General features: G+C 40.2%; 1 protein-coding gene across 1 annotated transcript; it reads right to left on the bottom strand.

Annotated features, from left to right (window-relative positions):
• Positions 1 to 8,025: 8,025 nt before the first annotated feature.
• Positions 8,026 to 22,495, bottom strand: LOC119726063. The gene is made up of 5 exons (XM_038197681.1): positions 22,197 to 22,495; positions 9,195 to 9,378; positions 8,823 to 8,907; positions 8,394 to 8,654; positions 8,026 to 8,189 (listed from the first exon to the last, which is right to left on the bottom strand). The coding sequence occupies exons 1-5, from the start codon at positions 22,421 to 22,423 to the stop codon at positions 8,026 to 8,028; spliced, it is 921 nt and encodes a 306-aa protein (XP_038053609.1). The 5' UTR covers positions 22,424 to 22,495.
• Between the last annotated feature and the right edge of the window lie 4,609 nt (positions 22,496 to 27,104).

The raw sequence follows: 27,104 nt of genomic DNA, 5'->3' as shown, positions 1-27,104 counted from the left end.
TGTACAGTTGTAAGCCATTATCGCATGGCTGAACAAGCCATTTCACCTTATACATGTATCCTGAGGTAGAGGTCCTGATACATGAGGAACTATCAAGGGTCAAACTGACTAAATCTCTCCGATTACTTAATGACTGTAATGTATCCGCCACATCCTCGCCGGATAGTGAGAACCCGGTAATGCTCAGTTGTATGCCATTACTGCATGGCTGAACACGGAACGTTTCATACCGACTACCAACATCACAATGCACCAGATTCCGCATTCGACTTACTGATTCAGCGATATATTTCACATCGCTACCTATAATGCCACAATCACTCATGTCAAGCTTCTTCAGGTGAGTCATCGACTTCAAACTAGGCGCCCACGTTCCGCCGTTACCACCCAATCCATCATTGCGTGAGAGGTTAAGTTCTGCTACATTCACCATCTCTCCAACAGATAAGAAAATATCTCCCAAATTACGCGGAATTAAATTACATTCCTTAAAACTGAGTTTTTGAAGATTTTTCATTGTAGTCAGACCTCGCGCCAAGACTTCAATCGACCCTGACAAGTTAAGCCACTCAAATGTAACTCCACGTACTTTAGCGAGGTAATCTACTCCCGAGGGCTCTGTGTGCTCGGCAACATGCTGCAGCAACCACGCGAGCGAGTTTAATGAGTCGTTGCTATAGTGACATATACACATAGATTCAGTGAAAAACAACTCCACGAAATCTGATAACAAACCTCTTGACTGACTTTCCATGTAGCAATTCAAGGCCAATTCCTGTTGCAGATTCTTCTCGTGCAGCATCCGTACTATTTGCCTTGTGCATTGTTGATTGTCGCCGCAACAGAAGCGCAGCATGTACTCAAAATTCCAAGGATATCCAATTTTATCAAGAATCTTCTGAAATTCCCCACCGCCTTTCCTTAAAAGACTCTGGCAATATATAGCTGCGCAATACTCTTGAAGTGTCTTATGAATGAACTGCACGTTATTGTCCGTGCCGCGCCACTTAATGACCCTCTGGCTAGTGAGAATGCCCGCTTGTATTGCTATATCAAGTGCACTCTCGTCAAACTCTCCCTCTTGAAATGAAAGCCTTTGCTCTGGGTAAACAAGCCCTTCTAAAGCAACTTTGCCGATTGCAATCACCACTTCCGATATTGCTTCTTCTGATAATTCAGACATTTTTCTTTGAAATATGTATCTGATTGCCTCACTGAACAATCTAGATAAAGTATCAGGTAGTGTTCCCTCTTCCCTCCATAATAAGCACATTAGCAGAAGTATCATGGGACTCCTTGCTAAATCAGACAGGACATTCGATGACCGAATCCTATCAAGGAGTCCCTCAGCCTCATCAAGCTTTGCAGGGAAAAAATTTCTCACATACTGCCCAATATCTTCCCTCCTAAATCCCAAAACATTCACATGGGTGAAAGGTTTCTCAATTAGTGATTTGCTCTTCAATTTGTTCAAGTGTGAGGGACGTGTTGTTACAACTACAAAACATTCTTTGCCAAATTTTCGATTAAGCATTCTTAGAATGGACCCAAATTTCTCTGGTTCGAGGTTTGTTGTCGTGAATTCATCAAAACCATCTATCAGAATGAGCACTCTACTACCATTGTCTTTAATGAATGCTTCCAAGCCACCCTTATCTACAGCTGTATCATCTGCTAAAAGTTGAGAAAACACCGACTCAACAAGCTCCGACGTTTCTTTGAGAGCGGACATTTTCAAGACAAACAAAAGTGAAAACTGTCCGAGTGCACCACCTACAGCCCAGTCGTACGCCATTTTGTCAATAATGGTTGACTTCCCCATCCCAGGTGATCCACTCAAAATGCCGCGTTTAATCACATTCCCGTCTTTTGTTTTAACGAGGAAAATGCCCCCATACTCCGCAACATCGCCCTCTATGTCATCCTGGTCACCCTTTTCTAATTGTAACTCTGTATATATATCCCTGATATGTTTCATGTCGTCATCGACCCAGGGGATTAGCTGAACGTAGCTACCTGTGGTAGTATATCGGTCTTTTAATTCACTCCTGCACTGATCAGCAGCATCACTCGGACTGGATTGCGCTCTTCCCGTCGCGGCTGTTAAAAGAAAAGAAACGACATCAGGTGTGTATTTGTCAGCGGTAATGGGGGCAAAGAAAAGTTCATTAATTTTCCCCTTGATGTTGCAGTGCTTAAAGGGCCCATGCAATGTAATTTTTGTAATGCACCTTTGTATCCCAGTTAACCGTATTTTAAATTTCCAAATTGCTGTTTTCAAGACTATTATGGTGCCTTTTTGGATTTTATGTTAATGCAAATTTTAATACTTGTGAGCACAATGTGATGTTACATCAGGCAAAAATCTTTGTGCCCGAAAAGTTTTGGATATTTTGCAGTTAAAAATGTTTTTTTTTATTCATTAATTTGTTGTGTTAGTAGGCCCTACCTGTCAGTAAGCCAATGAGCAAACCTTCTCAAGGGGGTATCAATGAGCAGAGTTTGGGGTTCACATTTGTGCACAAATCCCATAAACACCGTCTTCCTGAAATGATTTCGCAGCAACAGCGCCCTCAGTTGTCGAATAAACATAGAAAATTTAACTATTTTTAAAAAGGCACATTTGCTTTGGCGTTGTGTCAGAAAAAAAATCATTTCGTGGATACTTTAGGGCTTTTTTAATGGCTTGATTTATCTGGTGTTTCCAACTTCATTTTTTTCATTGTCAAATGTAAGTGTATGGATTGCCAAACTTTGTTCAGTTACTGAGCATACCTGATATGCCCCGATCCAATTCTTGCCTGCCCGAATCAATCAGAGCCTTCTCCAACGTCCGTCTTGCTTCTGTGTAATTGTCCTGCTTTCTCCACCATGCGCTTAACATCTCAAAGCACTGCCTTACAGTATTGTTGGGATGATCAGCCTTTATTATATTAATATCTTCTTTAGAAAAATCCAGGTTTAAGGCCAATTCTTCCCAACGTGTTCCAATCTTCTTGGATTGATTCCATATGGATTTGTCGTCAGGTAGTGTACCTATAAAAGAATACAATGACATTGCAACATGAACAAAGTGCCTTCAATTTAATTTGAAGTCATAATTTTCATTGTCAGAATGTATTCAGAACGAGAGCGTGTACATTTTTTTTCTGATTATCCCTAAAGATAGTCCGGTTGTGACGTCCAAAGATAAAGGGACGTGCGTACTAGTATTCTGCATCGGGTCGGGTTCCTTGACTTTGTTGGGTCAACCAAACCGACCCAAAACATTAAAGATATCAACCGAATCCGAACCAAAACCGATTTGAGCCCCATAAAAACTGACTGACCCGACCTGACCCGACCAAAGTCAAGGAAAACCGACCCAAGCCGACCCGAAAAAAAACACGACTATATCTGGCTTGGGGACTGTGTCCGTATTTTGCCCATCAACTCATACCTGCGCCGCGTGAAGATCATCGTCTCTCTTAGTTACCGAACCATACCGTGCAGGCATTCACAACATGACCTAATGGTCGGCCTGCATGTTTCAAACATGCAGACTGCAAACAATTTCTTTATTGCCGAATGATTAAAAATGTCCTGTCGGTGCTTATAATCATGTATTATACATTTTCTAAGTTATTACATTTTCAAATTTCTATAATTCTACCAATAACAAAATTATGTTTACTTTTACTTTCCATGCACTTTTCAATAATCAAACAAAGAAACACTCATAATGATTAGTTCACATAATTATTTAATGTATAGTCAATTATCGCATGCGTCAGTCAGTCAGGGAATAATTGTCGAATGTTATATTTCCTTAAAAAATCTTCTGGAGCCATGAATCAGAACAACGTTTAAATTATGTAATTTTTTAGTAGGACTAGCTCGAGCACAATTTTTTTATGGAAATAGAGAGAAATCTGAACAATTTTGGGACAATTTGTATTGAGACCTCTGACCCTAATAACATGCCACAGTAATGCCGATTTTTTTTTGGCTTTGAAAATTGAACAATAAACTTATTTCAAATCACATGCCATGTTAATTCAGCAACACGAAACGTTTTGTGCACGCATATTAACATTTTTTTTATTAGACTAGCCTGAAGAAGAAAACAGAATTACTTCCCTCCACATTTAAGTACTGCAAACAAGTCTACTCGCTAACCGGATATCTATGGGCTGAAAAGAAACCCAAAATCGGAGGTTTGCGGCCGCCAAAAACCAGAAATAAAGTAGTTTTTATCTTAAATTGATAACCTTTAACACTTGCTGGGAGCGAAAGAGAAAACTTGGTGAAGGGCACGAAAAAAGTGCATCTTGAACTCGATTCGGTTCTTGTTAATAGAAAGGACAAACAATGAAATGAAAATAGCAAACGAGAGAACAATAAAACGTTACATTGGATTCTGTGTAATTATTTACCTGATCTGCTTTCTGTCCCAGTCACTGGTTGCGGTTTGTCTCGATGAGTAGCTCCCTGTTGTCCCTGCCTCTGGTCCTCAGATGATGTAGTCACATTCTGCTTGATCCTCTTCGTTACTACAATGCAATAGATGCCTTTTAGTTTGAAATTTTCCAAAAGGAAATGAAAAATTAAACACAAAGAAAAAGCAAACAAATCTGATTTTCTGAGGTATTTGCTTATTCCTGTGTTGGTCTTTATTGAATAACATCGGAAAAGGAGGTGGTGACATTAATTGTCATCCAAATACTTGTACTACCGCTAATATATAGAGCATCTACCGTCTTAACCAAAATTGATTAGAGCCCCGTAAAAACTGACCGACCCGACCAAAGTCGAGGAAAATCGACCCAAACCGACCCCCAAAACACGACTATATCTGGCTTGGGGACTGTGTCCGTATTTTTTCCATCAACTCATACCTGCGCCGCGTGAAGATCATCGTCTTTCAGTTACTGAATCATAAGTGTGGCATTCACAACATGACCAAAGGCCAAAAAAAAGTCTCCGGTTTCTGGTATGCGCGCGCGTCGCCGTAGCCATGCGCGTCGGCAAAATGAAAAAAAGGTGTTTTTTCAACAAAAGATGATGTCTCAAAACCGCCAAACTCACTGGTTTGACTGGAATCCTGCTGCTGCCCAATTTTATAACGTGTTTTTAGATTGGGTTATGGTCAAGAATAAACTTTGTGTGGCCTCTTTGGACTCCCATATATTTGCACTAAGTTTAGTCGGGCACCATTTGCAGTCATCAGCCGACATTTGAAGCAAAACAAATCAGGTAAAAAAAGAAAAGCCGCGTCGCCGCATCACTTTTTGGGCAAGCTCCATACCAGAAACCGGAGACTTTTTTGGGGGGGGGCCTAATGGTCGGACTGCATGTTTTAGACCGCGCGTGCTGGTCTGCACACAGTTTCTTTATTGCCGAATGATTAAAGATGTCCTGTCGGTGCTTATCATGTATTATAGATTTTCTAGTTTATTAGATTTTCAAATTTCTATTATTCCGCCAATAACAAAATTATGTTTACTTTTACTTTCTACTTTTAAATATATCGAACAAAGAAACACTCATAATGATTAGTTCACATAATTATTTAAAGTATAGTCAATTATCGCATGCGTCAGTCAGTCGGGAATAATTGTCGAATGTTATCTTCCCTTAAGAAATCCTCCGGAGCCATGAATCAGAACAACGTTTAATTTATGTCATGTATTAGTAGGACTAGCTCGAGCACAATTTTTTTATGGAAATAGAGAGAAATCTGAACAATTTCGGGACAATTTGTATTGAGACCTCTGACCCTTAATAACATGCCACAGTAATGCCGATTTTTTTTGGCTTTGAAAATTGAACAATAAACTTATTTCAAATCACTTGCCATGTTAATTCAGCAACACGAATCGTTTAGTGCACGCATATTAACATAATTTTTATTTAACTAGCCTGAAGAAGAAAAATAATTACTTCCCTCCATATTTAAGTACTGCAAACAAGTCTACTCGCTAACCGGATATCTATGCGCTGAAAAGAAACTCAGAATCGGAGGTTTGCAGCCTTCAAAAACCAGAAATAAAGTAGTTTTTATCTTAAAGTGATAACCTTTAACACTTGTTGGGAGCGAAAGAGAAAACTTGGTGAAGGGCAAGAAAAAAGTGCATCTTGAACTCGATTCGGTTCTTGATAATAGAAAGGACAAACAATCAAATGAAAATAGCAAGTGAGAGAAACGTAACATATTACATTGGATTCTGTGTAATTATTTACCTGATCTGCTTTCTGTCCCAGTCCCTCCAACTTGTACCGGTGGTTGAGATTTGTGTCGATGAACAACTCCCTGTTGTCCCTGTCTCTGGTCCTCAGATGATGTAGTCTCATTCTGCTTGATATGTTCTTCAGCCCCTTCCTCATAAACCTCTGCTTGAGGCTCGTCTCGATGAGTACCTTCCTCCTGTCTTGGTCCGCGTCCATGAGATGATGTTCTCCTTTTCTCCCCTTCTGCAACTTCTTCCTGTTTCATCCTCCGCTGCTCTTCAGAAGGAATCATTAAAGCCAGCTCAGCACGCCCGATTGACTTTAACGCATCGCTCAAACTCTGAAATCCTTCTTTGCAATTTGCTTGCTTTCTCCACCACGAAAGTAGCATCCTTAAGCTCCTTTCGTTGTTGTCTTGGTTGGTGGTTTGGATTTGCCTGATTTCGTCTTCTCCGTATCCCAGGGATTTGGCCAACTGTTCCCAGAATGATACAGTTTTTGAAGCAAAGTCGCGAAAGAACTGATCATCAACAGGGTGTTTGTCTGCCAAATAGAATAAAAACCTTTTCGTTACTACAATGCAATAGATGCCTTTTCGTTTGAAATTTTGAAAAAAAGAAATGAAAAAATAAACACAAAGAAAAAGCAAACAAATAATAAATCTGATTTTCTTAAGTTTTTGCTAATTCTTGTGTTGGTCTTTATTGAATAACATCGGAAAAGGGGGTGGTGACATTTATTTACATCCAAATACATGTACTACCGCTAATATATAGAGCATCTACCGTTTTACCGCTCTTTTCCCGTGACATTAATCTAGTTGGAGGATCTAGGATCGGATGTGGCATTCCCAGCTATATTATGAGGGCTAAACGCCCACAGTTTTTCTCCATCTTGAAAGGTAATGTTTCCCTTAAGCATTTACCTTTTGGTCCACCACCTAGTAGGCCATCAGTACACAGACGGAGTGAGATGTTCTCGTCCTGATGAATTCCACAGTCGTGAAGTGTCAGCAAGTTATGGAGCTGGCAAAAGAAAGAAGGTTCTTAAAGGACACGTTTTTCGAGGTTTAAAGGCTTAAAGGTTTAAACGACAGTTTGGGGTTTCAGGTTCCACTAGGCTGGTACAATAACTAAATATATTATGCATTTTTTTATGGTGCATTTTCACCTTGAAACTAAATCGGTGGGGGTAAAACCAACATCTATTAAATTTCTTGAACTTAAATGCGTAAACTCCATTGTGCCGACATCAAAAGCAGCACTATCTGTACACGACTAATGTCATTAGAATCAGAAGTGATTGTCACTGAACCCACAATGCATGGCCGTTTAATTCGATGAAATGCTGATTGGTATATTTAATTAACATGTTTACTTTGTGAAATATGGAACCAATTTTACCTCAAAGTTACGAAAGTTTCTTCGGATGAACATTCGCTGTTGTTGAGGATGCACACCAATTTTCTCGCTTATTATCACTTTTAAGAGCAAGACAGATGTTTCTGGATCCACTTGCAAGCACATTATCTTCGGTCTATGTGAGCAATGACTACTTATGAAGACCTGCACATATCTGCGACTGTCAGAAAAAAGTTCTGATGGCAAACTTCTTAATGGTTGGAATTGGCATATCAAGGCAAAGAATAAAGGTAAAGACCATAACAGTATAATCATTCTCTACGCCATTATTTAAGTGGGGACATTTTGTTCTCCAAAGAAGTTATATTTATCTCAAAAAAACTCCCAGATTTGATGCTTGGGTAAAATTCTTCAAACACGAGATGCAGTACGAAAAGCAGCGTTTAATCGTAAGTTACCTGATAAGTCCAGGTTTGTCTTCATCACCAACTCGTTCCTTTTTCAGTTTCTCTTCCTCAGTTGATGCCGCCCCGTTTTGTTTGCTCTCCTCGTCAACTCCTGCATCTTGACGTCTTTCCAGCTCGGGTCCAGCTGCTTCGTCCCTCGATTCGCTTGTTACTGATGTACGGAAGAAAACAGAGTGCATAGAATTGTTTACAAATGGCTTTTCACTTATTTTTACATTTTTAATTTGTTTAAAAATAAACAAGATAGTTTTTTAATAGCTTATTTGCCGTACAAAAAAGAGCGTGTGGTACCTCATCAATTCTTATTTGTGTCCTGAAAAATACAGCGTAAGTCTAGTTTTCACTTTTAGCTCACCCGGTACATTTTGGGCCAAATCAGTCAACCCAATGGCCTCCAATGCTCGTCTCAGCTTCTGAGCTGCTTCGTCGCGATTTGTCGTCTTTTCCCACCAAGTGAGTAGCATGTGACGGCTCCCTTCAGTGCTGCCTTCGTTGGTGGTTTGGATGTCTGCAATTTCCCCTTCTTCAAATCCTAGGTGTTTAGCCAATTCCTTCCACGACGATTCAGTTTTTGATGACAAGTCCTTGAGATACTGATCATCAATGTTAGCTTTATCTGCCAAAACCATAAACTTTTAACTTCAGTGAAATATTTTCACTTATTACTTACAACTTATTAACTTATTAACATCAGCTACAAAAAACGACTCTTGTTCTTTATTAATAGTTAAGATTCAGATTGTTTATTTTCTTGAACATTTATTCCTCAACCTCTATCATTTACCTTTGGTGTCTTCCATTGACAGCCGGAGAGAGATGATTTCCTTCTTGTCGACACCATTTTCCTCAAGTGTGAGCAAGTCACAGAGCTAACAAAATGGACAATGTAAGAAAGTGAATTACATAATCAGGAGAAACAGGGAGGATAAGATGTTAATCATTCAAACTTCCAGCAAATTACGTTCGTTGAAGCCTTTTATAGTGTGGAGGGAGGGGTTGTGATTTTTTTGAAAATAGTGTTTAAAACATGAAAATAATATGAGATCTTGCATTCTACATTATCCTTTCTAAAATACCGCAATGCGAAAATCTAGGTGTTGATATTTCAAATTGAACAACTTATCCGTACCGGTATTATTAATGAAAGTATACCTACCTGGAAGATTTCTCTGATGTATAGACGCTGATGTCGTGCCTCCACACCGATCCTCTTCTGGATAGTTTCTTTGAGAGATGCGACGAATGTCTCAGGATGGAGTTCGAAATACAGTGTCTTGGACTGATGTGAGGAGGGAGTCCGGACAAAGACCTGCAGTTTCTGTTTTACATGTTTGGTATTACTGTAAAAAAAAGAAGAGAGAAAATCTGTTTAGTTTTAGAAATGCATTATTCTAGTTTAAGAAATGCATTTTCTAAAATAGAACGGGATCTGTGAACAATTCATTATGAAACTATGTTCAAAGTCACATCCACTGTCATGAGTCTATGAACAGTATTGCACAAGCTCACTCCAGTAGCTGGAAAGCGTCCATGATTCAACAAATCCTTCGATATTAAGTTACAATAGTGACCCTCATTTGAAATGAATAAATGTCATTGCTGTTTATCTCTGACTTTCATGTGTCTGTTTTGATTGTCTTCGGATCCATCGTGTCGATGGTCTCCTTTTTCCACGAAAAAACTGACTGGCGTTTACAACAGTAATTGTCAATGTTTTAGTAGTTTCTAGAAATGGTTTGGTGTGGCGAGCAAAGGAAAATACCTCATTGACAACATTTGTGAGAATGGTTTGCTTATTGGCTACTGCCATGTAGGCATGTACTGACACAACAAGGAATAGCCAAAGGAAAGAAAATTTTACGACAGCAATATGTCCAAAATTCAAGCAAGTTTTTGAGCTGAAATGAATGTAACATTGGGATTTCTGCCCGGAACGACATCACAGCTTTGCTCATGAATATGGAATTCTCATTAGCCTAAAAACACAAAAGGCACCAAAATACCATTGAAAACGGCAAAACGGAAATTTAAAATAAGGTTGAATGGCAAACAGAGGTGCGTTTTCAGGATTGCATTAAACAAATTACCTTGCATTGGGCCCTTTAACTCTTCACTCGTGATGTGCATAATTATTTTCCTTTTGGTATTAAATGCGTCCTAGCAAGGTAGCACAGACTACACCTGACCTGGTCTTGTTTCAACTGGTTAGTACATGGCGAGGCAGGACACCAGATCATGGGTTCGTATTTGGGGGTTTTCCAAACCACGGATTAGTTTACAGATGTGGCTTCTTCTCCGACTACATAATCACTTTTAACATTTCCAATGCCACCAGCGGGTTTATAGTCTTGAAAACTTTGGCTTCCTGTTATTCGATTTAATGTTACTAAAGCAAAACCAGTACATATTGAGCCTGATTCCCGTTAGTCAGGGGCTTCGAACTCTCCCGAAGCTCAAACGGCCGCGGAACGGAAGCCGATGCGGGAAAACCCAATTATATTTGGCCATCTAGCCATCAGCATCAGACTATGTAAACATTCGTATAAACGCCGTAAACACTTCAGTTTTTGGACTATGGAAACATGGCGTGATTTTAGATAATAGGCCCTAGTCAGCGAGCCATTAAAGGACCCATTTTCATTTCTGGGTTCAATCTTTCAAACTCTCAGGTTTTCAGTAGCATGCACTCATGGCATGAAATCATTCCAAAAAGTGTTGACAACTCTTCTCGCTCACTCTGGTATAAATCGCTTCTATGGGAGTTGTAATAGTCAAAATATTCCAATGTGATTACAATTAATTATTGTTTATTAAAATAAATTACCTCCTCCTCTGATAAAAGTTTCATTTGTTTTTAACTGATCATACACGCATCCATTTTGATCATGAGATTCTTCAGGAACTGTTTCAAGATATGACAGAGTTTTAAACACAACCAGAGTTTTAAGGTTCTGTCCACGGATCACAAAATGGGTAGTGTTCTTTCAGTAAAACGAAAACAAATCATATGGTTGTCTATATTCTCAGGCCCAGATTAAGTGTTTCGTAGGCACCAGTGTTCCGAAGAATGGAGAAGGAAGGGGAAAGGAAAAGGGAATAAGAACAAAGAGGAGAATGTAAATAATAAACACCACTGCTCAAAACTGCGCGAAGCTAAAATCAGGTTTTAAAATGCATGGCAAAAGATAGTACATTCTGTCATGAAGGCACAATCTGCCGCGCGAAGTAGCTTCATATCCGGTGGTCAGTGGCGTAGCCACGGGAAGGGGGGGGGCGTGGGGGGCGACAGCCCCCCCCCCCCCCATGAAACCTTGTCGGCCCCCCCAGTCGCCCCCCCAGTCGCCCCCCCCCCCCCAGTCGCCCCCCTCCCACTGAGATTTTGAGTTTCTAATAAATTATCATTGATCTACATGACGCCCCCCCCCCAATGAAATGTTCCAGCCCCCCACAGCGCGCCCCCCCCCCCCCCCTCCCCACTTAAAAATTCCTGGGAACGCTACTGCCGGTGGTTGACAGCTACAGCTGTGCAAAACACAACCACGTGCTTGTTCGCACAAATACGAATTGAGCTGATTCTTATTAGTGACGACTCATTATAACGAAGGCATATTTCGATAGAGAGTCATGCTACAATTTTGATATTTGCGCCACAGAGCATCTGCAATCCAAACATTTCCCAGGGCTCTTAAGCATCCCCGGACCCCACGCCTTCAGGGCTTCACGCTCGCATATAAAAAAAATCACAATATAGGATTTAAAGACCCCCCCCCACCTGCTGTCTGGGATCGGGGAACAGGCCTGTACAAGGTATACGCAAAGGACAAGGTATGCGCAAAGGTACTGATCATGTACATGCAGTTTTGCAACAAATTATAGCTGGATTTTGTATTTTCGAGCAATTTTAAAAATTAATTTCGAACGATTACAGTACACGCTCTCAATATAACAAATTAATCATTCTTGCAATTGTCCTCCGATAGAAAAAAAGAAAGAAAATAAAACAAAAAGTTATGTGGCGATGGCCAAGTCTTCAGGAGTCGGACTTATGACCCTAACTCAATGAGCCCCTTACCGACTTCCATATAGAACTCTTCTGGGACTCGGTACCCGGCCCACCACACCTCCTTCCATGTCCATCCATGTAACTCAAAAGTCAGGCACCATAAAGGGAGGAAACGAGGTGGCACCCTAAGCCTTGCTGTCGAGTCAGCAAAAGATCCCCGTACCTATACGCAGACGCCAACCTGGACTTCGCAGACAATCCCAACTTGTAAGTTGTGAGTCAGCTTACCGACCGACCGACCGACCGACCGACCGACCGACCGACCGACCGACCGACCGACCGACCGACCGACCGACCGACCGACCGACCGACCGACCGACCGACCGACCGACCGACCGACCGACCGACCGACCGACCGACCGCTAACTGCTGTTGGTAAATGACGACGGTAAATTAATACTCTTAAATGACATAACCGCGGGCAGCGAAAACCAAAAGATGACACCAAGCAGGTTCGCACCCCTTACCCCGGATCCACTGTCAGACAGCTGAACCCGTAGGCTGTTCAGTAAGTGCTTTTCTCTTTGCGTTTAAAACATAATAATTATTTCCGCAGCGGAAGAGTTACTTTGTGTTTCATAGCTGCACGAAAGATGCATCAGCATCGCGCTATACGCATGAATGCTGTTACGTAACTCTTTTCTACAATCACTTATGTACCAAATAAATGACTATTCAGAGTCACTACGAGCAATAAACCAAACCAAGCTCGTCTTTATTCTGTCTCATCAATTGTTTTGCGTCGCGCGTCTTTCAGCCGGCACTGACATGTCGCGCTGATTGAGAGAAATTCTACATAGTTTCCCCTACCTCATTATTATATCAATCTACTGACCTGTTAACAAATATTTACGAGGGAATTTTGTTTGTCTGATTCTATATCAGATCCCTTAGCTCAAATTAATCCTTGGGAAAATTCATCTTTTCTTGTACTTACGCTAGGGAATTAAGTCTATGGAATGATGCCATTATAATAACAATGTCACATTAACGTCAGCCGGTGGCATGATTAGAATCTTGACCACGCGAGTGCAATGACGTCCAGTGGCGTAAATCTGTACCGGCGAGTGGGGGGGGGGGTAATGAGGGATGACCAAAATCATAAAATTCGGGGGATTCACAATGAATTGCGCCACCAAGAGTTTGCCCGAGGAAGTCAGTTTTTCAAATAACGGTCGACAAAACAAGGCCCATTTGAATGAGTGTCATTAAACAACTTTAGCTAATTGGCTTTAAATTTGGTCATAGCGTTCTGCCGCCTTACTAAAGACACCATATTGATACAAAGAAAAGAAAAAGTCCAATTTATACTCGAATCATACGCTTACGAAACTACTGACCGGAAAAAAAACTAACAAATTCAAATGCCCCGCACGGCGAATTTGTCGACCATCTCCCACAATGCACTAGGAAAAAATGAACTCTCCGTGGCAAACACTAGTTTTGGTGGCACATGAAACGCCCGAACTGCCTGGCCGTGGACATTCGAAGGGGGGGGGGGGGGGCTGGACTCCACATTATACTGGGACGCTCTTTATCAAGTATGTATACTCGCGCTTCCTTTTTTTTTAAAAAGCTTTTGTACTTTGTTTCTCCACTTTAAAGTGCTATTGAGTACATTTTAGTTGCTAGGACGTTCGGAATATACCTCAAAATCCTCATTTTTTCTCAACACAAAAAGTGGGGGATGCTTCAATAGCCCATCCCCGGGTCAAAAAGTATGGTGGATATATACCCCCACCCAAACCCCACCCCGGGAATTACGCCCCTGATGCCGGCGCACGGAGCCAACGAGCCTGCCACCCGCATGGTCTTTGTTTTTTCGTGTTCGGGTTGCCATACGCCTTGACTCAAGTCTACGGTCATGAAAAGGCTTTTGAGATGAAATAAAGCAAATCCATGAACCTTTGGCGACTGAACGATCTAAATTGGGGTCGTATTGTGTACTTAACAAGCGAGTATAATTTTTACTAACACCTGCACATTTAATACGCCAATCGGCGGCGGCGAAACGTTTTTCAAACTGGGGGCATCACCAAAAAGAGGCATTGGCTCAGAAAAAGGCACCTTCCGGCGGTGTGAAAGAGGAGAAAATTGTGGAACTATTTTCGTTCTCATTTCAAGGAATACATGTTACTTGGAGCAAAATTTACTACCAACATTGATATACACTTTTAAAAATGTTTGCATTACATTTTAAAAGCCTGAGGAGCACTATTATTTCTTTACAAACCAGTTTTCCATTTTGAGAGGGGCACAATTTTTTTATTGCGAGAGGGGTCATTCGTGTTTTCGAAAGACAGTTTTTCAGCTCGAGAAGGTTCACAATCTTGTTAATGCGCGGGGCATTTGTGTTTTTGAGGGGCACTTTTGCTTTACAAGATAGGAGATCATTTTTAAACGCGATCATAATGCTTTCATGTGCGTTTGAGGGCTGTTTTATTTTCATATCGAGGGGCACATTTTGTGACCTAATGTGGCAAAATGAGGAATGTCTCCCAAAACCATGTTATGAGAAATCAACGCCTGAAGTTGGATTCACCAGGAAAATCATGTAATTCGAACCGGAAAATGTCCCTGTCTAAAAACCACATAATATAAATCTGTGGCTATAGATTAGGCCTATTGGGTGTACAAGGACAGATCCAGAACACACTTTTGTTGGGGGAGGGAGGCTATGGACAGGCCAAACTGGTATAGGTCCTAGCTCTAACAGCCTAGTTGGCACAAATTCTCAAGGGCGCCATTCGCTTCTCAAAGTGGGGGTGGTACATACATGTGTATCTTGATCAGTACTAATTGTGCGAGTGCGAAGCCTAAACAGGGCACGGGGTTCGGGGCCCGCTTAAGGGCCGGCCCCCTTGATTCTAGGCGCCCTGTGGTGCGGTCTGAGGCAATTTCTGACGACTGCCAAAGCTTTAGCAGAAGATTATCATTTAAACATCTTTTTCGAGTTTTTCGAGTCAAATCAGCTGTTCTGAGCTATAGAATCAAATATAGGCTACATTTTTTTATTCGGGGACAAAAATCGTTGGGGAACGACATCATTCCCCCCCCCCCCCACCGTTCCCCACCGATGGACGCCCATGGTTGGCACCGTTGGCAAACGACAGACTTTACACGTACATCTTATACGTAGGGCCAATGCATACATGCTGTACAGCGTCAGTCGGTGAAATCGAAAATTCCGAGAGAGACCCTCAAACGTTTTCAAAAACTTTTCTCTGCGCGTGTGGGTGAACGAATAAACACTGCCTTATGGGGTACCGGAACAATTGGAGCTACCCCACAATGAATGCCCACCGACTTGCGGGGTACCGTTTTGGTACCCCACAAGTTTTTTCACGAAATAGATTTATGGATTTTATTCAAAAACTAGGAATTTCCAAGGTGGGTTGATATGTTGGAAATTGAAGAGTTTTAGAAAAGGGATATTAAGTCCGACATTTTCACATTAGCGTGCTACATTGCAATATTTTAATACACGAGAACAAAGGAAGTACCACACTTTTATGTCTTTGTAGGCGTGTGTGTGTGTGGGTAGGCCTAAGTGTTTTATGGCACACTGCGGTATTTTCGTAGTCTCCCCCCCCCCCCCCCCCCAGTTTTCGTCGGCCCCCAAATTTTTGGTAGGCCCTAGGCAAAGTGCCTACTGTGCCTATTGGGTAATCTGGGCCTGTATATTCTGGCATTCAATGAACTACTGCGATGGATTGTATGTAAATCAGCTAGACGCCCCTCTAAGTAAACACACTTAACTGTGACTCGTGATGCAATTGTTTTCGTTTGGGTATTTAAATGAACCCTTTGCAAGGTACGGTAGCACAGACTACACCTGACCTGGCCTGATTTAAACATGGTTTGTACATGACGATGCAGAACACCAGATCATGGGTTTATCTTTGGGGGCTTCGTCTCTGACTTGAGGATCATTCTTTGAGTTTTTAATGTCAAGAGGAGATGAATATTCTTCAAACGTTGGCTTCGTATTATAACATTTCATGTTGCTGAGGCAGAACTAGGGCCTAGATTGAGCTGCGTTCCTCTAGGCCTCAAACTTTCCCGAAGGCAAAACAGGACCGGAATCCGTGCACTGGAAACCCACTGATATTTAGCTTTATCTAGCCAGCGGCATCAGACTTTGCAAATATCGCAAAAGCCGTAAACACTTCAGTTTTTGGACCTTGGAAACATGGCGTGATTTTAAATAATAGGCCCTAGTCAGTGAGCCATTAAAGGACCCATTTTCATTTCTGGGTACAATCTTTCAAACTCTCAGGTTTTCGGTAGCAGGCACTCATGGCATGAAATCATTCCAAAATGTTTTAACAACCTCTTCTCGGTCACTCTGGTTTATATCAAAACTGGTATATATCAAAATTGCTTCTATGCGAGTTGTAATAGTCAAAATATTCCAATGTGATTACAGTTAATTATTGTTTATTAAAATGCATTACCTCCTCCTCTGATAAAAAAATATTTTCTTTTTGTTTTAGCTGATCATACACGCATCCATTTTGATCATGAGATTCTTCAGGAACTGTTTGAAGACATGACAGAGTTTTAAACACATTCACAGTTTTACAGTTCTGTCCACGGATCACAAAAAGGGTAGTGTTCTTTCAGTAAAACGAAAACGAATCGTATAGTTGTCTTTATTCTCAGGCACGGAGTAAGTGTTTCGTAGGCCCTTGGCACCAGTGTTCCGAAGAATGGAGAAGGAAGGGGAAAGAAAGAGGGAATAAGAACAAAGTGGGGAATATAAATAATAAACACTGCAGCTTAAAACTGCGCGAAGCTAAAATCAGGTTCTGAAACCCATGGCAAAAGATTGTACATTCTGTCATGTCGGCAAAAGCTGCCGCGCAAAGTCGCTTCATATGGGGTTGACAGCTACAGCTGTGCAAAACACAAACAAGCACGTGCTCGCTCGCACAAATACGAATTGAGCTGATTCTTATTAGTGACGACTCATTATAACGAAGGCATATTTCGATAGAGAGTCAAGCAGAGCATCTGCAATCCAAAAATTTCCCAGGGCTCTTAAGCATCCCCGGACCCCACGCCTTCAGGGCTTCGCACTCGCATATAAAAAAAAATCACAATATAGGATTTAAAGCCCCCCCCCCTGCTGTCTGGGATCAGGGAACAGGCCTGTACAAGGTATGCGCAAAGGTACTGATCATTTACATGCAGTTTTGCGACAAATTATAGCTGGATTTTGTATTTTCGAGCAATTTTAAAAAATAATTTCGAACGATAAAAGTACAAGCTCTCAATATAACAAATTAATCATTCTTGTAATTGTCCTCCGATATAAAAAAGAAAGAAAATAAAACAAAAAGTTATGTGCCGATGGCCAAGTCTTCAGGAGTTGGACTTATGACCCTAACTCAATGAGCCCCTTACCGACTTCCAACATAGAACTCTTCCGGGACTCGGTACCCGGCCCACCACACCTCCTTCCCTGTCTATCCATGTAACTCGAAAGTCAGGTACCATAAAGGGAGGAAACGAGGTGGCACACTAAGCCTTGCTGCCGAGTCAGCAAAAGAACCCCGTACCTATACGCAGACGCCAACCTGGACTTCGCAGACAGTCCCAACTTGTGAGTCAGCTTACCGACCGACCGAGCTAACTGCTGTGGGTAAATGACGACGGGAAACTAATACTCTTAAATGACATAACCGCGGGCAGCGAAAACCAAAAGATGACACCAAGGGGGATTGAACCCCTTACCCCGGATCCACTATCAGACAGCTTAACACGTAGGCTGTTTCAGTAAGTGCTTTTCGCATCAGTTGTGATCAAGGTATGTCCCCCCCCCCCACTTTTGAGAAGCGATTGACGCCCCTACATGACGCCCCCCTCCCATAAAATGTTCCAGCCCCCAGTCCCTCGTTCCCCACCGATCCGACGCCCATGGTTGGCACCGTGTTTCAGAACGACAGACTTTACGCGTACATTCTATACGTAGGGCCAATGCATACATGCTGTACAGCGTCAGTTGGTGAAATCGAAATTTCTAAAAAAAAGAGACCCTCAAACGTTTTCAAAAACATTTCACTTTTTTCACGAAAAAGATATATGGATTTTATTTAAAAACTAGGAATTTCCAAGGTGGGTTGATATGTCGGAAATGGAAGAGTTTTAGAATTTCAGCGAAGGATATTAATTCTAGTTAAAATCAGAGCATTTTTACATTAGCGTGCGACAATGCAAAATTTTAATACACGAGAACAAAGGAAGTACCTCACTTCTATGCCTTTGTAAGCGCGCGTGTGTGTGGGTGGGTAGGTCTATGTGTTTTATGGCACACTGCGGTATTTTCGTTGGGCCCCCCACCCCAAATTTTCGTCGGCCCCCAAATTTTTTGTAGGCCCCCAATTTTTTTCCTAGGCCCTAGGCAAAGTGCCTACTGTGCCTATTGTGTAATCTGGGCCTGTATATTCTGGCATTCAATGAACTACTGCGATGGATTGTATGTAGATTAGCTACACGCCCCTCTAGGCAAACACACTTAACTGTGACTCGTGATGCGATTGTTCTCGTTTTGGTAATTAAATGAACCCTTTGCAAGGAACGATAGCACAGACTACACCTGACATGATCTTATTTTAACATGGTTTGTACATGACGATGCAGGACACCAGATCATGGGCTTATCTTTGGGGGCTTCGCAATCTCTCCCGAAGCCAAAAACGGAACGGAATCCGTGCCTGGAAACCCACTTATATCTAGCTTTATCTAGCCAGTAGCATCAGACTTTGCAAATATCGCAAAAGCTGTAAACACTTCAGTTTTTGGACCTTGGAAACATGGCGTGATTTTAGATAATAGGCCCTAGTCAGTGAGCTTGTAGGGTCCCATTTTTTATTTCTGGGTACAATCTTTCAAACTGTCAGGTTTTCAGTAGCATGTACTCATGGCATGAAATCATTCCAAAATGCAGCCTCCAAAACACTCATTTTGTCGGGTAGATTTTGTGAAACAATAACTGCTTCAACGCCTGTATTTTTCAATGTCGCTCTCCCCGTGCTATTTTCGAGTTTCACGGCGAATAATTTTTTTTTAGCAATATGAAATGTATTCACTTTGCTTAACGTATCTAACAAAGAAAATCGAGTTTTCGCATGAAATATCATTTACCAAATTGCGAATTATATTCTGCCTGACCACACAAAAAGTAGAATAGACGCCCCACATTGAAATCAAACGATTGCCTTCAAAACAAATATAATTGTTTTGGGAAAAACACAAGAGCAGGGTACATAATTATGAACACATCACCGTGGGGTTTGAGAGCTAAGTAACACTATATAACCGTGTATGATTACAAATTCTCGATGTACGTCGCTGGGGATTGGGACAACGCTCGGCCTCATTCATTGGTCAGTTGTTTGAGGAAGATAGATGGTTCTTCTTCTTTGCGGTGACGACGTGTCGGCCGTAGTTGGCACGCATGCTCAGAAGGTAAAACGTGCCGACTTACAACTACTGAAGACTACCGGAGGCGAAAAACAGGCCTAGTTGAATGACGAAACTTTGTGACAAGTTGATTGACGAAACTTGTACAAGAAGAAATAGTAAAATAAATGGTAGGGCAAATGAGTCAAGCATTCATTATCTGATGGCATGCTATTTAGGGAATTAAAATCACCATCTGTAGAAAATTGTCAAACAATTACCCAAAATTGAGACCCCCAAAAGTGTGCTCAAACTGGCTCATGACGCCGTGATGGCCGGGCAGCTCAGCACAACTTAAACCACCACCGAAAATTTCTTTTGGCTGAGCGTTTACAGAGTGACATGCGACATAACTCTTTGTTAAATTGGTATCCCGAGCCGAAGAAAGATCTTTCGGCGCTGTTGACAATTACGTCGTGTGCTAAGGAAAAGGGCGTTAGCAGCTCAGGCACGCAGAAAATCACTTTTCGAGATAATCGAGTTTAAAGGTTTTGTGCTCCCATTTCTAAATAAAAAATCACATCAGGCTGAAATTTGGGCTCATGAAAGTCGTTCATAATTAAAATCCTTTTATGAATTTTCATTTCAAAATATTACTTAATTTTGAAGTTATTTAAATACTCACTCTCCGACAAACACCTTTAAACAACTCTTCTCGGTCACTCAGCTTTTCTATAGTTTTAGAAAGAAAAAAAAAACAGGATCGCTCCAAAGTCTGCTACGATGATAGATAACATCATCGTTAGTACAAATGCTCAGGATACCTTGTCCAGTACTTGTCCAGTATCAAAACCTTGGCTCCTATGGTCAACATATTCCAAAGTGATTACAGTTAATTATTGTTTAGTTTATAAAAGGTATTAACTCCTTTCTCTGATAAAAAAAGTTCATTTCTTTTTTATAGCTGACACACATCCATTTTGATCATGAGATTCTTCAGGAAGTGTTTCAAAATATTCACCCTGAAGTGTAAGGTAACAAACGTGTTTATTAGGTGCGTTAATCTTTCTTTCAATCTTAAATAAATCATCTTTAGCGTTTACTAAAACCAAAAATATGCAAATTGTTTCATCTTAACAAAATTATATTTAATAGACACATTCTAAGTCCACTATTTTCGAATGGAGGTAATTGATGCTCTATTATATGTTTCAGAATGCTTTAGTATGGCTTTAATAATCCAATCTTATTTATTGGCCTCGAGCTTTATATCTAGACTAACCAACGTGACGAACCTCCAGAAACGACTCTATAGAATCCTTGTGAACTAATCCTAAAGACAACACACCTTATTTATTAATTTTTAAAAATACTTTAACTTTAGGAAAGCAATCAATAAGAAGTTTCTTTATTTATGTTTAAGCTTATTAAAATGGTCTCATTCTGTTAATCTGTAAAAGTTTTGAACCGTGTTAACCAAATTCACTTTTCGATCTTCAATCTTTGTGGATAGTCCTCGATCTGCAAATTATCTTCCCAAATTTAGAACTTCCTTTACCCATTGTGTTAAGGTCCCCTAAACGTGGAATAGTCTTCTTTCAATCCGTCAACAGATACTTTTATGAATCCCAATTCTCTCTAATTACTCAAGTCATTCTTGTATATCTAAACAAACAAAATAAACTATCGCTGTTGGTAAAAAAAAAATAAGAAGGCAGTGTGATGTCTTTTGATGACTGGTATCAAATAATATGAAGATGGAGAGTCATTATGTGAAGCATTAAGTGATAAAACTGCTCAACGATGTCCGTTTATGGACAGTCACTCTCTGTTACTGTTACTGTTTGAATTTCTCCTGTTATCTCACAGGCGAACTACTTAAGATAAATATTTTGCCCTGCATTGTTTTGCAGCGAATCATTTCTGGCTCTCAAGAATGGGTTAACTAAGAAGACAAAAAAGTGTATAAATGTATGAAAACAAAAAATGTGTTCAGTGTTCACTCAGACAAAATATCAGATGAGAACGATGCCGTGTTTCATATACGTATATATTTATATATGAGTTCAAGAAAGAAATGGAACAAAATGGAAATTAGAAGAGCAAAAAGGTTTATAAAATGTTAATTTATATACGTTCAAGAAAGAAACAGACAATAGAAAATGGAAGTAGCCAATAAAATAAATAAATAAATAAATAAATAGTTTTTAAAAGATAATTACATGCAATGTCCCCTTCGGAGAAGCATCACACAATCATCCCCACCCATCTGACCACTGTGGCACACATTGCAAGAAAACAACAAAAACAACGAGACGTTTCAAGAAGATTAATGCCTCATCGTTGGACCTGCGCTGTTTTACTAGAGAGATGTATTAACATGTACAGCACTGACGAGAGGTCCACAAGCAGACATTTTAAATGTCAATACATTTCATTTGATTTTGCTTCTAAATTTCGTAAATATATTGTAAATTAATGTTACTATATTGGGAAATGAGGCATCACCTCCCATTGTGTAATTGAATGCTGATCATTTCATGTCTTGGTTGGACTGCCGGAGGTCAATCTCTTGGGAAGGGCCAATCCCGGAGATGTGACATCGAGTTTAAGTCTCTGCAAATTTAAATACATATGTTAAGAGAGCTGGAGTTTTCTTTTAGGAACATCCTTTACAAAGTCTCTTACCTTTCTTTCGCAGGTTTGCTTCTTGGTTTGCGGGATGATGAAGTCCTTCTCTCATGGGAGTGGTGATCAGACGACGGTTTCCTGTATGGAAGCACAGAAAGAAACGCTTCCTTCCTACGCCTGCTGACTTTAGTCTTCCTGCTGACGAGTTTGGTGTTGGAGTGGTCGTACACGACGGCTGTTGCCTTAATGTAGGCATTCAAATCCTGAATGGTCTTTTGCGACATCTTGGTATTTACCGGTTTGACGTTGGAAGAAAGAGTTGAAGATGCACTCACAGAAAGTAAACTCAATGGTAATTGTCCATGTACTCAACTGGTGTTCGATGGCCTACTGCGATGGATTGTATGCAGATCTGCTATACGCCCCTCTAAGTAAACACAATTATGATATTAACTGTAACTCGTGATCCTCATAATTAGTTTCGTTTTGATAATGAACCCTGGCAAGGTAGCACAGACTACACTTGGCGTGATCTTGTTTCAACTGGTTTATACAAGGCGAGGCAGGACACCAGATGATGGGTTCATCTTTGGGGGTTCAAGTTCCAGAGCACGGATCTGTTCCCGGCTGCGGCTTCATCTCTGACTTGAGGATCATTTTTTGAGTGTTACCATCACAACTAAATGGGATATTCTTCAAACTTTTGCTTCGTATTATTTGAGTTAATATTGCTGAAGCAGAACAAGGGCCTGGATTGAGCCGGATTCCACTAAGTCATAGGCCTCAAACTCTTTTAGAAGCCAAAAACGGACCGTAGCCGATTAGTGGACCCAGGGGCGTAAATCCCAGGGGGGGTTGGGGTATAAATTCCCCACTTTTGGACCAGGGGGTGATCAGTGGGTTTTTGAATTATTCCCTCCCCCTACTTGTTCTTAGTGAGGAACCAAAAATGTGGATTTTGAGGGATTTTTCGAACTTCCCTAAAATCCAAATGTATTCAATAGCACTGATAAATGGAGTAAAAAAGCTTAAAATTAAACAGCTTAAAATGCGTCGTTTTATAGAGCGGGAGTACATATAAAGATGTGCATTTGTATCGTGATCAGCGCCCCCTATGGGTCTTCCCCTCCCCCATCCCACTCTCCGTCACAGATTTACGCCACAGCTAGAAACACACCTAGCACGCTCTATCGGCGGCATCAGACTCTATAAATATTCGTTTAAACACTTCACTTCTTGACTTTTGGAATATTGCGTGAATAGATAAGCGCCCACGACAAATACGGCCAAAGGTCATAACGCATTGATGGCGCTTACAACAGGGGCGTAGCCAGGTCAATTTTATTGGGGGGGTTAAACATTTCTTAAAAAGGGCACTTGCACATCCGTGCTGAAATGTACACACGTTTTGGGTTTTCTCCGGACACTTGGCCTCTGTAAAATCATGGGGGGTGGGGGGGGGGGCTGGTACCATCTATCGATTGGGGCGCTGTTAAAAACCTACGAGTATGCAAACTAATGGACAATATATGCCGCTTTTCACGGCTATGTGTAACCAGTACAGCCAAGCGTAACCGGAAACTATACATGTACTTGTGGGACAAAAAGTCCTTAGAACCGTTAATATATAACAACTGAAGATCAAACAGCCTGTGCACAAGTATCTATTGGGTGGTTTTGGAAGACCGCAATGGCACTAGTCAAGACGACTCTTCCAGCATGCAAGTGACATACAGAAATAGACCAATACGCGGTCAATGATCGTAAGTAAAATATCATCAACTTGACGCCAAAATCGATTTCAGAAAAACATAACTTTACTTGTTCTTTAAATTAGGTGAAATAGTGTAGATATTGTTGAAAAACGTTTTCTCGTTGTCTTGTCCTCTACTTACACCAATTGTAAATCAACATTTAATGCTCCTGGATCGTCATAAAAAAAGTACAGACGTTGATGTGCTCAGGTGTAAAAAAGAACTTCTCTTTCGTCATTATTTTTGCGTATGTTTTGTGTTGACTGTGATGTTACAACGTAAGTTATCTGCACAAACACATTCAGTTTTTATTCAACGTTGCAAGATAATTTTCTGTCATCTTTTATTTTGGGTCGAAATACATTGATTTTTTGCTTCAATCTATTTTTTTTTTTTTTATTACTCATCTTCTGATTTGTTTTATTCTGTTAGTTATTTAGTCATTTATTTAAATGCATTTGTATTTATTTCGGTGTTGACATCCAGCGTCACGTTATAACAAAAAGTAACACAGGACACAGCAAAGCTCTGCCCTCGTTAATAAAAAAAACAAATTCAAGAGGTTAAATCAAGGTTTTATTTGATGTGAAGATGTGGTGTCCCAATTTTCTCGTTATATTTCTCGTTAGTATGACAATGTATTTACTTATATGCAACCTTAAAATTGTTTCTTCCTTAAAGAATAAGACACGAGTTCAAATTGTTCTTTGTTTTTTCTCCATTACAGAATTTATTTGTCAATTACTTATTTCAGGCAAGTCCAAATGATTCGCATAATATATCAATTACATGTACATAGGTATCAAATCCCTCGTTTCCGTCAGGATAAAAATCAAACATTATCTCAATACTGTTCATTATACGTAGAGTGAACTCATACTTAATTGGAAGACAAATTTTCTCACAATACAAACATTGAAAACTGGCAATTGTTGTACTTACAGAAAATTATTTTCGTTTCAAATGATTAACCATTCCTTTGATTGTTTTGATTGTCAACAGTATGATTCCTTTCAAAATTCTGAACAAAAACTACAAAAAAATGCGAACCATTTTTTTTTATAAGTAAGTGTCCAAAATTTGATTTGTTTTTCTTGACATTAGGCTTAGTGTCTTAGGAATTACAGGCAGCTAAAATCCACACTTGAGAAATAGTTGGTTTTTATATCAATTATTATCAATAAGGCGTTTTAAGGCTTGGGGCTTTTGGCAAAATAATGCAATTTCGAGTATTTTCCCCCATAAGACACCATTTAACATTGATAAAATATTTATCTGTTTCTAACGTTGTAAACGTAAGCATAACGTGAATACCCACAAAGAGGAATGGCGGGTAGTGGCCACATTATACAGGTATACTATCTACGCATGCGTACATGCATCTACGCATGCGTACGTCTTTGAAGACCGGTCGCATTGGAAAGGTTGCCTCTGCCAAATTAATCAAATTAATCAAATACACAATTTCAATGGTACGTAAACACTTCAAGCCATGAGAGACTTTTTTGATACAAAAATACCCGGTTAAGGATAAGCACTTCTTGTGGCACTATCAATATAAGCGCATAAATATGTACACTTTCAAACTTTCAGTTCGATTCCTCACACAAAGTTTAGTTTATCAAAGATATGTACAAGTTATAAACAGCATGGCACATTCTGGAAACCTTGAGATTTCTTACTGACTGTATTCCATAATCTCAATGGTCCACATATTAATATTCTCATATATTCCATATTGAGTAATTTCTTTACCAGGCGTACGCAAATAATAAGTCAACGGCGACATAACACAGTGATTAGATCATCCAATTATTCAGGTAAAATTATACATGTTAGGCTGTTCACCAACGAGGCTTTACCAAATCAAACAGCGCAGTCTCTTTTCGTTGTTATTGTATCTTATTAAGTTATAAAGAATATGGAACTCTTTTTCTGCCCACATACCCACTATCAGGAATCTGGCCAGCTTCAAGTGGGAGGTGAATCGATATCTGGGCGACAAGCCATCAGCAGTCTATATTAATTGATAATGTTTCTAGCTGTTAAGCCCCAGAGATGCCTTGTTTAAAAAAAAATATAATAAAAATGAGATGATGTCGTTAAAGAGAGAATATAAAATTGAGTTTGTATCTGCAATCGTTAATAATGTATTTGGAAGATTTTAAAGTAAAACATTTATCCCACTATTTACTTTTCTGGCAAGCAACAGAACCGATGCTAAGCTGTCCTCGATTCTGTTACGATGCCATTCAACACTGAGCCGGAATTGGATTAAACTCTCAAATATACTTGCGTGACAATGATACAACTTTGATGCGCATTGGATATTCACTGCTATCAAATATGTGAAGCTGGTACAAACTTATTCGACCAGTATACAATTGTACAAAGGAGAGCGGATAATTAGCGATCCCCTTCCCGAGAATTATCAGGGGTCCACTTTTCTTTGTTAGAAACAGAGAATAGTTCTGAAGTGTGGAATGATATGCACTCCTCCATACGTGTATGTTGCATGTGTTTTTATAGAGAGATCAATTCTTGCACGACCTGCACCTAGCCCCTCCATTCCATGTCCAGCAAATTTGAGTTATTTTACAAGTCTCGTAGACAGAGATATCAACATATGAGTCCAGCACAAATAATTGCAAAAACAATTACATCCGAACATTCTGACATCCGTGGCAAACGGACTTCAATATTTTAACTGATGAAGTTGCAGGATGCATTATGTGATTTCGTAAGAAAATGATAACATTTTTGAAACTTTTATGCTATTCCCAAAGTTCTTACAATTAATGCGGGGAAAATGCCTTCAGTCTTGCGAATATCTAAATACGCGTATTATCAATAACAATTCCGTCTTGAAATTAGGTGTTTTATGTTTGGGTTAGAAACGGATTAGCTTAATTACGACTGATTAAGTTATTGAATGAATACGCATCATATCTCCGTTTGTTCAACACGTGTTTCGATTATCGTGCTTTACATTATGTTCACACAAAATGGCTGACTCGAGGCAGATTACTTGAAAAGAACATCATTATACTCGTGAGAATTCATCTTATAGGCTACTTTGGGCATGGGAATTACATATCCCAGCCCAGGAGTGAATTGTTCATCTAGTAATCTTCAGAAGCCCCAAAATCAACTTCACTTCCCCATGCCTCGGATATGTGTCTCTTATCTTCTTCTGTCAACGAACAATCAC

The sequence above is a fragment of the Patiria miniata genome, unplaced genomic scaffold (assembly GCF_015706575.1).
Source record: "Patiria miniata isolate m_02_andy unplaced genomic scaffold, ASM1570657v1 HiC_scaffold_19, whole genome shotgun sequence".
In the NCBI taxonomy this organism is placed as follows: Eukaryota; Metazoa; Echinodermata; class Asteroidea; order Valvatida; family Asterinidae; genus Patiria; species Patiria miniata.
Note: the sequence above shows the minus strand (reverse complement) of the source record. Positions and strands in the feature narration are given on the sequence as shown.